Below are 11,364 nucleotides of genomic sequence, written 5' to 3'. Positions count from 1 at the left end.
CACTAGGTGCCTGAGAAAAGCACGGAACATTGTTAACGACCACAGCCACCCAGGCTACGGACTATTCACACTGCTGCCGTTTGGAAACGCTACCGGAGCATCCGAGCACTGACAGTTAGGGACAGTAAGCAGGGTCACAGAGAGATGAACTCCCATAGAAAAAAGCAGAGAACAAACTCACAAAGAATATAGATATTTATTTGTCAAATGTAGGCTAATGGTGAATTTGGAATATCATAAGAAATGGTTTGCTTAAGTAGATCCTTAAGAAGCAAGGCAAGGCAAAGCAAGGCAGGTTTATTTGTATAGCCCATTTCATACAACAAGGCAACCCAAAAAAAAAAAGATGGTCCTTGCATATAAATAGAAGTTACAAAAGCAATAATAGTAGCAAGTTGATAAGAATAATAAGAGTTAAAATTAAAATTAGTAATGTAAGTAAAAACATACAATCATGGAGAAAAAAAAAATAGATGCAAATACATACAGAGGTGCTCTACTTTAAAGTTCCAGTGTAAAGATTTGACTTCTGCACATCATGGAAATTATGGTAACATTGTAAGAAATATATTTGTCTGTAAAAGGGAAGTTCATTGGCATTTGTCTTCGGCTTGTTATCTGCTAAACTCCATCATAACTCCATTGTGCAGATTTAGCATTTGTTAGACAGTACAGTACTAAACATATACATTTGTGCTACTATCCACTAGCTGCTAAGGTCACCATGATTGTATTGGAAACATGTCTGAAAGACATCATGTTCAAATATATATATATACATCAAAATGTACTCTATCTACGATCATACCAAAAAGCAATATGACACAACCCACAGTGCTCAGATTTTAAACAGCTGGTATAAAAAGTAAAATCATCTTTTTTTGCCAAAACCTGTTAAACACACACAACCAAGTATTTCCCCTGTCAGGGTGTTGTCATGGCTACGAATCATGATTGACTATGTGGCATTTGATTGTCCTCATTCTTCTCCATGCTCTGCTCTGCTTGGTTTGATTTGACTGAATGGAGACATTTGTATTATCTACTTTTTACAGAGCCCAGAACACTCACAAAGACTTGGAAAGAAAATCCATTCTCACTTCCTCTGGCTAAAAAGTGACAATTTCATTAAAAAAAAAAGGAAACAAAATGTTTAGAGACAAGAATCCAAAGAGACATAAATATCTGAAGGGCTGAAATACACCATCAAATCAAGTATTCACTTTTTCACAGTGCAGAATGCCCTTCATATACATCTGGGGGAATATAATTAGTCTTCCTACCATTTGTACCCGTATCTTTTGGTGAGATCAACTTTTGACTTCAACAGTATCACCAGGTCTTTGGCATTCATGCGAGACTTGGGTTCATATTCTATCAATGGTTTCACAATGTCATGAAGAGTAGGCTGTAATCTAGTCAGAGCAAGAGGAGGGTTTTTTTTGTAAAGAAGCTTACGCATCTCCTTCAGGCTGCTGTTAGACCAGGCCTGAGAGTTGGTGAACATCTCCAGAAGAGTGATGCCAAGAGACCACATGTCTGACATGGTGCTGCAGTCCTCACACTCTACTAGGCATTCTGGGGCCATGTAGGGTGGAGTTCCTCCCAGTGGGCCACAGCGAGCTGCTGATTGACGGCTTCCTGTCGTCATGGACACCGTTTCCTTCAGGTTCGCCAGGCCCCAATCAGTCAGGTAGGCCTTTGTGTTGTCTGCTGCAATCTTGTAAAGATATAATTAGAAAGTATTTTGTAAATTGAATGTAAAATTTTACTTTTAAATTACATTTTTTAAATGTTACCTTTCTGTTTTGATTCTCAGGACTAAAACCTTTAGATCTGATACAGCCTAATTCTAAAGTTGAATAGTGTCGAGAATAAATATGAGTATGAGGTAGAACACATATAGTATCTCCATCCCTTAAAGAAAATGAGGGATGGTTCAGGTACTAACCATTACATTTGCTGGCTTCAGATCTTGGTGGATGATTTCTTTTCCATGTATGTACTCAACAGCCATGGCAATATCTACAGCCACAAACAGCTTATCCTCATCCTGCAACTTAAAGTGTTGAAGAGCAATATTTTGAGGAAACATTTACTTTGTTGATATATTATTTAAAGTGGTGCAAGAAAGTCTGTGAATCTGAAAATCTGTCATCAAAAAGTCATCAAAACTGATAGAGCCAATGGGATAGTCATCTATCATTTATTCCTCTCTTGACCAATCCAACATGAAATCACCATGGTGTGAAAAAAGTCTGTGAACCCTCCCTCCAGTATCTGTGTGAACCCCTTGCACAACAGTGACTATGATCAAACATTTCCATGAGCTATTCAACAGTCCCACACAACAGTTGTCATTGTCCTTCTGAAAGACTCATCCTGTTGAGCTTCACATCACATATAGATAGCTCTAACAGTCTTGCTGGAGAATGTCCTGCCACAATGCTAAAATCATACTTCTTTTAGTGAACTCAACAGAAAACTCTAAACCACAAAACTCCAACTGAAATGCAGTGAGAGAACCTGAGGCAGGGGGGTCCTGCAGGAAAGCCCATTAACATCACCGAGTACCTCACTATGGAAGAACGGTTGTTCACACCAGTTATTGGAAGAAGGGCTCACATACTTTTTCACCCCAATGTCAATTCATGTGGGATCAGTTACTCCTAAAGAAATAATCAAATAGCATTTTTTACATCTCTTGTGAATGAATATTCTAATTGCTTCTCCTTGTGTTTTAATATCTTAGATTTAGAACTAATTACACTTTAGGTCATATTTATGCAGATTTTTAGGAATCTCTAAGGGGTTCTCTCACTTTCTAGCACCACTGTACATATTTTTCCAAACACCCAATATGATAATGCACTACCTTGATGGGAGTGTCTTTGTAAAGAACCTCCTGCAAGTTGGCTCCATGGATATACTCATTAGCAATGAGGACGTGTGTATCACTTCTGGCTACAGCAATCATCCGAACGATGTTGGGATGAGACAAACGCCTGAAGAAATAATTGCATCTAAGGCTTTATAATAATAACACTTTTGATACAAGACCTGATGGCTGATGATCATTCATACAGAATATCTTTACTGTATCTATTAGAATATTTTGTTGTTCAGATGTCTTAAATCGTCTCCAGAATGACTGTTAGATGAAAAGCGTAACAATCATAGCTTCAGTTTAATTTTGTATAAACGGTATTAGATTACTGATTACTACCACAATGGCATACATTTTAACTACATAGGGTACAAGTTCTACTTCAATGTAAAACACAAAGGCAAAATGTACATACAAATGTAGATACTCATATAGTCTTACCAAGGTATAAGGAATTCATTTGTAGTCACTGGATTGTCTCCTATTTCTATCTTCTTGACAGCAGCAGGAGTTCCCTGGTATGATCCTCTGTAGACTGATCCATAGGAGCCACGTCCGATGCGTTCATCATAATTTACAGTTATTGTCGACTCATCCACAAATGGAACTTTTCTTTTGAAGACTAAAAGAAGTGGGTACATGACAACATACAGAGGATTATATTTATAAGGATTATTATTTTCAAACATGTACTGTACCACTTACAACTGCATATGGATTACATATTTTAGGGGTAAATGAGTAATGAATGATATGAGGAGGGCTTGATTTGAGCAACTGACTTTGATAATGGAAAGACGTTTGAGGATACTTGTATGGAAAGCCAAAAATGACATAATTAAAAATAAATACATATGTAAAAATGTGAGTCATAAATAAATAAAATGACTAAAAATGCACCAAAGAAAAACATTAGAAAAAATATATCATGCAGTTATGTGAATGGAAATGGAAAATTAGTCCTTTTTATTTACTGTTACATTTATTTACGCTTACATTAATTCCCAAATACATTTCTTCCTCCTTTTATTTTTCTATTTATTTACACATTTTTTACCGTACTATTTCCCGTACCGTATTTATTTCTTCTCGCGCCTTTTTACATTTCTTTCTCCTTCATTTACATTTCTGGCTGCATTTATTTCTGTATTCATTCTTGTCTCGGTATGCAAATGAGGTGGACTATCATTGGCCGGCGCATCGTCTCGCTCATTGGTCTCGCTAGGCCTCTGGCCTAAGTGTAGGTGAGAAGCTGTATTGGAAGAGATTGAAAGCTAATTTGATGCAATTTGAATCACATTTTTGTTTTAATTAATCCACCGATCACTTGGAGTATGGTGGCGAGGGAGCTTCGAGGCTTCGCAGAGATGGCTGAGACCTTGACTCCAGATTTCTTACCCTGCTCGCTCGCTACAATACGCCATACTCAAACGAAGATGCCCTCTACCTGTTGTGCTGTGGGATGTAGCAACAAAATAGGGGACCCGAACGTCTCATTTTAGAGCTCATTTACGTCTCATTTTATAGCTTTGGTGTATTAGTACTTTCATTGTAGATGCACAACAGTTCATTTCCACGATGGATCAATAAAGAGACTATCTATCAACTCTTTGAGAAAGTTAAAGAGCTGCACACATTGCCTTAGAGTTATTACAATCCTCACGTTATGTGTGGCCTGATTTCATGGGTTTGGGTGACAAATCCAGCGATTTTTTTCTCACTTGTCATTAGGGGGAATATTGTGTTGACAAAGCTCTGCAAAAGCTATATATCACGTCCTGCAGTTCACGTTACAACCGAGCTGACGAGAGCGGACAAGGATCTCAACTGCTGATGTGCACTGGTTAACTTGCTTAGCTTCTGTTAGCTAAACTAACGGTGCACTGTTTAACTTGGTTAGCTTCCGTTAGCTAAACTAACTGAACCATGGCAAACAAAACGATAAACCTCATACGTGTAAAGTTGAGGTTGACAGCTTGGGTATGATCAGTGTGTGTGAAGGTGATGATATGTGTGTGTGAAGGTGACTAACGTGAGTTAGCTGGTTAGCTTGCATAGCTTTGGTTATAAGAATACAGATAGGGGAGAGTGGGGCAAGCAGCTCGACCAATGAGCGAGACGGTGCGCCGGCCAATGATAGCCCACCTAATTTGCATACCGAGACAAGAATGAATACAGAAATAAATGCAGCCAGAAATGTAAATGAAGGAGAAAGAAATGTAAAAAGGCGCGAGAAGAAATAAATACGGTACGGGAAATAGTACGGTAAAAAATGTGTAAATAAATAGAAAAATAAAAGGAGGAAGAAATGTATTTGGGAATTAATGTAAGCGTAAATAAATGTAACAGTAAATAAAAAGGACTAATTTTCTATTTCCATTCACATAACTGCATGATATATTTTTTTTAGTGCTTTTCTTTGGTGCATTTTTAGTCATTTTATTTATTTATGACTCACATTTTTACATATGTATTTATTTCTAATTATGTCATTTTTGGCCTTCCATATACTTCAACAGAAATTAACTTGTGAGAAAAAACTAAAACTGTATACTAACTAGAGCTGCAACGATTCAAGTCAATTGTGAAAAATGGTCGACGCGGATTTGTCTCGTCGACGTGTCATATAATATTAAAAAAATAATAATAATAATTTTTTTTCTTTTTTTTTTTTTTCTTTGCAGACGCTAACAGAGCTGGTACTTTTCATTCGGAATTGCATATAGGAAGTGCGAAATAGCTGCGAAAAGCGAATTATTCTGAGATGGCTCATGTTACCATGGAAACAATAAACAAAGCTTGGTTTAGCAGCTGCTGCATATCAGATATGGCTAACAGAAAAGTTGTCATTTTTCCTCAATGATGGTCAATTATTAGTAGTTTAAGAAGTACTACTACAGTATTTCAAAGAGAACGGGCTGTGGGAGCATAAGAACAGTAAGTGTCTGGCAGCAATTATCATAGATATATATCTATAACTTATTGTAAGGTTTACTCTTAAATGTTATATATCTATAACTTATTGTAAGGTTTACTTTTAAACGTCTCATGGAGGATGCTTGCTAACGCTATTTCAGTTATGTTAAGTGCAATGCGGTAAATCAGTGAATTATCAGAGTAGCCTGTATTTTCGTTTGTTCTGAATAGATAACCTCCTCCACTTAGCAATCTTGAAACAAAAGATTGTGGATTTTTTTTTTTTTTCATATGTTGAATTTGAATGTCACCTGCAGCTCAGTTATGTTGCACTTGCAGAGGCTTGATTGCTATTTTGAGTTCCTTTTAAAACTTTCTCTTTACTTTTAAAACTTTATTTGCACTTTCTCTTTACTTTTATAAGCATATTTGCACTCTTAATTTGTATTACTATTTAATGTATTTATTATGATGATTACATTTGTATTAACTTGTTACTCAAATACATTTGAAATTCAAATTCCAACATTTTGAATCATTTTTTAAATTTATGGAAATAATCGTTAGATTAGTCGATTAATTGAAAAAAAAGTCGATAGATTATTCGATTACCAAAATAATCGTTAGTTGCAGCCCTAATACTAACCTTTCTGCTCAGCGCATGGTGCTTTTCTATGCTCTGGTCTCAAGGGAGGCTTCTGTTGTCCAAAGCCTTGAGTAGAGCCAGTCACACTCAGCTGCTTAAAGGGTTTTGTGAGCTCAGATTCAAGTCCTGATTTAACAGAGTAATATCCAGTATCTCCCCTTGAGTAGTCAACAGGTAGGCCTTCTCCAACTGTACAGACAGGGGAAATATGGAATTAATAACATTCAGGAACAGTCAATCAATATTATAGAACTATGATGAATGTCCATATAATATCTGTATTTCATATTATGTTAAACTTAAATATACATATATATTCAAATCACAAGTGGGGAATTTTCATGACGTGAAAAAATATACTGACAATTTGGACGGTCACCCATACTCCACCCTCCACTGTTTCCTGCCACCATCTCTTCTATCTTCTCCAGCAGCTCTGTCACCTGGCCACCATCACTCTTCTTATTCTCTACAACATGAAACCTGTTCCCACATTTCTCTACAACCCACTGCAGAGCTTTTCCTTCTCTCTCAATGTGCTGTTCAATGGTTGTGCTTCTCAGCCAGTCCCCACAGGTGAACAGCACTATAGTGTGACTCCAGACTCTCTCACCCAGAAGCTCCAGGTGTTCCTGCACTGCTCTTCTGTCTGTCTCTGTGAATGAGTGGAGCGCATGAATGACCAGCAGTACAGCATGGGGTCCTGGAGGACACAGAGACACACTGAGGACAATCTCTTGTTTATCACGTTCAGGAGTGTCCTCTATAGAATGAATTCGAAACCATCCGGGTGCCTCCACTACAGTGATGTGTCTCCCTGCTGTTTCTCCCTCTCTCTTCACACACTCAGCTTTTGGTCCTGAGATATCAAACGCTTCTCTTCCCAGGATGGTGTTTCCTGGTGGAATATTCCAATTCATTCGGCTTCCCAGCAGTACCATCCTCATGTCTGAGATATGTGGAGCACCACCTGGAAACAGACATCAAGACACTGCTAAAGACACTGGACATCATGCAACATCATATGAATACACCTGCCAATGGTTTTACTGTAACAGAATAATCATCTTCATTGTCAAATGCACTATGATCTTGTGTGTGTTTTCATGCATGTAGATGTGTTTTAGGGTTGTTGGTTTGTGTTCCGTGACAATAAGGGAGATCTGGTAGCAGTTGTTTTATGTGTATGAAAGAGTATTACAAACATGATTGTGTGTGTTTTTTTGGTGGGGGGTGTTGTTGTATGTATGTATTTGTGTTTAAAGAGGGAGAGACAGAAAGATAGATAGATAGAGAGAGTGAGAGAGAGAGATCATTAATTAAGTAAATAAGAGCTGTGGTAAAGTATGTGTACGTCTGAGAGCTGAACATGTCTCTCACCTGATGATCTGAGAGTCTCTCTCTGCTTCTGCTCCTTCATCTTCCTCTCCTCTGCTCTTCTCTCATCTTCCATTTTCCTCATCATCAGTTCTTTCAGAATCTTTGCATCAAAGTCAAAGTGATGGCCTCTGTTTCCTGCCACTATCTCTTCTATCTTCTCCAGCAGCTCTGTCACCTGGCCACAATCGCTCTTCTCATTCTCTACAACATGATACCTGTTCCCACATTTCTCTACAACCCACTGCAGAGCTTTTCCTTCTCTCTCGATGTGCTGCTCAATGGCTGTGCCTTCCGGCCATTCCGGACAGATGAACAGCACTATGGTGTGACTCCAGACTCTCTCACCCAGAAGCTCCAGGTGTTCCTGCACTCCTCTTCTGTCTGTCTCTGTGAATGACTCGAGCGCAAGAATGACCAGTAGTACAGCATGGGGTCCTGGAGGACACAGAGACACACTGAGGACAATCTCTTGTTTATCACGTTCAGGAGTGTCCTCTATAGAATCACTGCGATACCATCCGGGTGCCTCCACTACAGTGATGTGTCTCCCTGCTGTTTCTCCCTCTCTCTTCACACACTCAGCTTTTTGTCCTGAGGTATCAAACGCCTTTCTTCCCAGGATGGTGTTTCCTGGTGGAATATTCCAATTCATTCGGCTTCCCAGCAGTACCATCCTCATGTCTGAGATATGTGGAGCACCACCTGGAAACAGACATCATGACACTGCTAAACACACTGGACATCATGCAACATCATATGAATACACCTGCCAATGGTTTTACTGTAACAGAATAATCATCTACATTGTCAAATGCACTATGATCTTGTGTGTGTTTTCATGCATGTAGATGTGTTTTAGGGTTGTTTGTTTTGTGTTCTGTGACAATGAGGGAGATCTGGTAGCTGTTGTTTTATGTGTATAAAAGAATATTACAAACATGAATGTGTATGATTGTGTGTGTGTGGTTTTTTTTTGGGGGGGGGGGGGGGTGATGTTGTATGTATGTATTTGTGTTTAAAGAGGGAGCGACAGATAGATAGATAGATAGATAGATAGATAGATAGATAGATAGAGAGAGAGAGATAATTAATTAAGTAAATAAGAGCCGTGGTACAGTATGTGTACGTCTGAGAGCTGAACATGTCTCTCACCTGATGATCTGAGAGTCTCTCTCTGCTTCTGCACCTTCATCTTCCTCTCCTCTGCTCTTCTCTCATCTTCCTTTTTCCTCATCATCAGTTCTTTCAGAATCTTTGCATCAAAGTCAAAGTGATGGCCTCTGTTTCCTGCCACCATCTCTTCTATCTTCTCCAGCAGCTCTGTCACCTGGCCACAATCGCTCTTCTCATTCTCTACAACATGATACCTGTTCCCACATTTCTCTACAACCCACTGCAGAGCTTTTCCTTCTCTCTCGATGTGCTGCTCAATGGCTGTGCCTTCTGACCATTCATCACAGGTGAACAGCACTATGGTGTGACTCCAGACACTCTCACCCAGAAGCTCCAGGTGTTCCTGCACTGCTCTTCTGTGTGTCTCTGTGAATGACATGAGCACAAGAATGACCAGCAGTACAGCATGGGGTCCTGGAGGACACAGAGACACACTGAGGACAATCTCTTGTTTATCACGTTCAGGAGTGTCCTCTATAGAATTACTGCTAAACCATCCGGGTGCCTCCACTACAGTGATGTGTCTCCCTGCTGTTTCTCCCTCTCTCTTCACACACTCAGCTTTTGGTCCTGAGGTATCAAACGCCTCTCTTCCCAGGATGGTGTTTCCTGGTGGAATATTCCGATTCACTCTGCTTCCCATCAGTACCATCCTCATGTCTGAGATATGTGGAGCACCACCTGGAAACAGACATCATGACACTGCTAAACACACTGGACATCATGCAACATCATATGAATACACCTGCCAATGGTTTTACTGTAACAGAATAATCATCCACAATGTCAAATGCACTATGATCTTGTGTGTGTTTTCATGCATGTAGATGTGTTTTAGGGTTGTTTGTTTTGTGTTCCGTGACAATGAGGGAGATCTGGTAGCTGTTGTTTTATGTGTATAAAAGAATATTACAAACATGAATGTGTATGATTGTGTGTGTGTGTTTTTTTGGGGGGGTGGTGTTGTATGTATGTATTTGTGTTTAAAGAGGGACAGATAGATAGATAGATAGATAGATAGATATATAGGTAGAGAGAGCAAGTGAGAGAGAGAGATAATTAATTAAGTAAATAAGAGCTGTGGTACAGTATGTGTACGTCTGAGAGCTGAACATGTCTCTCACCTGATGATCTGAGAGTCTCTCTCTGCTTCTGCACCTTCATCTTCCTCTCCTCTGCTCTTCTCTCATCTTCCTTTTTCCTCATCATCAGTTCTTTTGGAATCTTTGCATCAAAGTCAAAGTGATGGCCTCTGTTTCCTGCCACCATCTCTTCTATCTTCTCCAGCAGCTCTGTCACCTGGCCACCATCACTCTTGTTAATATCTACAACATGATACCTGTTCCCACATTTCTCTACAACCCACTGCAGAGCTTTTCCTTCTCTCTCAATGTGCTGCTCAATGGCTGTGCTTCCCAGCCAGTCCCCACAGGTGAACAGCACTATGGTGTGACTCCAGACACTCTCACCCAGAAGCTCCAGGTGTTCCTGCACTGCTCTTCTGTGTGTCTCTGTGAATGACTCGACCACATGAATGACCAGCAGTACAGCATGGGGTCCTGGAGGACACAGAGACACACTGAGGACAATCTCTTGTTTATCACGTTCAGGAGTGTCCTCTATAGAATGAGTGCGATACCATCCGGGTGCCTCCACTACAGTGATGTGTCTCCCTGCTGTTTCTCCCTCTCTCTTCACACACTCAGTTTTTTGTCCTGAGGTATCAAACGCCTCTCTTGCCAGGATGGTGTTTCCTGGTGAAAAATTGGAATTCATTCGGTGTCCCAGCAGTACCATCCTCATGTCTGAGATATGTGGAGCACCACCTGGAAACAGACATCAAGACACTGCTAAAGACACTGGACATCATGCAACATCATATGAATACACCTGCCTATGGTTTTACTGTAACAGAATAATCATCTACATTGTCAAATGCACTATTATCTTGTGTGTGTTTTCATGCATGTAGATTACCCCTTTTCCACCAAAGCTGGCTCTGGGCTGGTTCTGGGCTGGTGCTTATGCGGTTCGGTGCTGGTTCTTATCTTGGAACCGGCTCGCTTTTCCACCGACTGAGAGCCAGAGTAGGGCTAGCTACGTCTTTAAATCACGTCATACGCCTCCGTTGTCCTAACTGAACATTTTCGAATGTTTTGACATGTTACTAGTTATTCACGAGTGGTTTTCTTCCAGGGAGAAAGCAAACAAATGTCGATAAAACTTCTATTGTGTTTCATTTTTTAATACCATGCAGTACCATATAAGCTTAAGTTAATGTTCTGTTTACTTGGCAATGAGTTTTCTATATTTCCCCACGTAGATCAAACGACTGACGGGAGTTGACTAGCTACAACTGATA

The 11,364-nt window shown here is 39.7% G+C and overlaps 1 protein-coding gene across 1 annotated transcript; it reads right to left on the bottom strand.

Moving 5' to 3' along the window:
- Positions 1 to 1,279: 1,279 nt before the first annotated feature.
- On the bottom strand, positions 1,280 to 10,799 carry LOC308377729 (uncharacterized protein; the record flags this gene model as incomplete). Its single annotated transcript, XM_080854468.1, has 9 exons — positions 1,280 to 1,720; positions 1,952 to 2,059; positions 2,876 to 3,005; positions 3,329 to 3,509; positions 6,450 to 6,638; positions 6,814 to 7,419; positions 7,830 to 8,531; positions 8,982 to 9,683; positions 10,127 to 10,799. 9 exons carry the CDS (start codon positions 10,797 to 10,799, stop codon positions 1,280 to 1,282), a joined length of 3,732 nt encoding a protein of 1,243 aa, XP_080710594.1.
- Positions 10,800 to 11,364: the final 565 nt, after the last annotated feature.

Source organism: Sprattus sprattus (genome assembly GCF_963457725.1).
Source record: "Sprattus sprattus genome assembly, chromosome: 16".
NCBI classification, from domain to species: Eukaryota; Metazoa; Chordata; class Actinopteri; order Clupeiformes; family Clupeidae; genus Sprattus; species Sprattus sprattus.
Note: the sequence above shows the minus strand (reverse complement) of the source record. Positions and strands in the feature narration are given on the sequence as shown.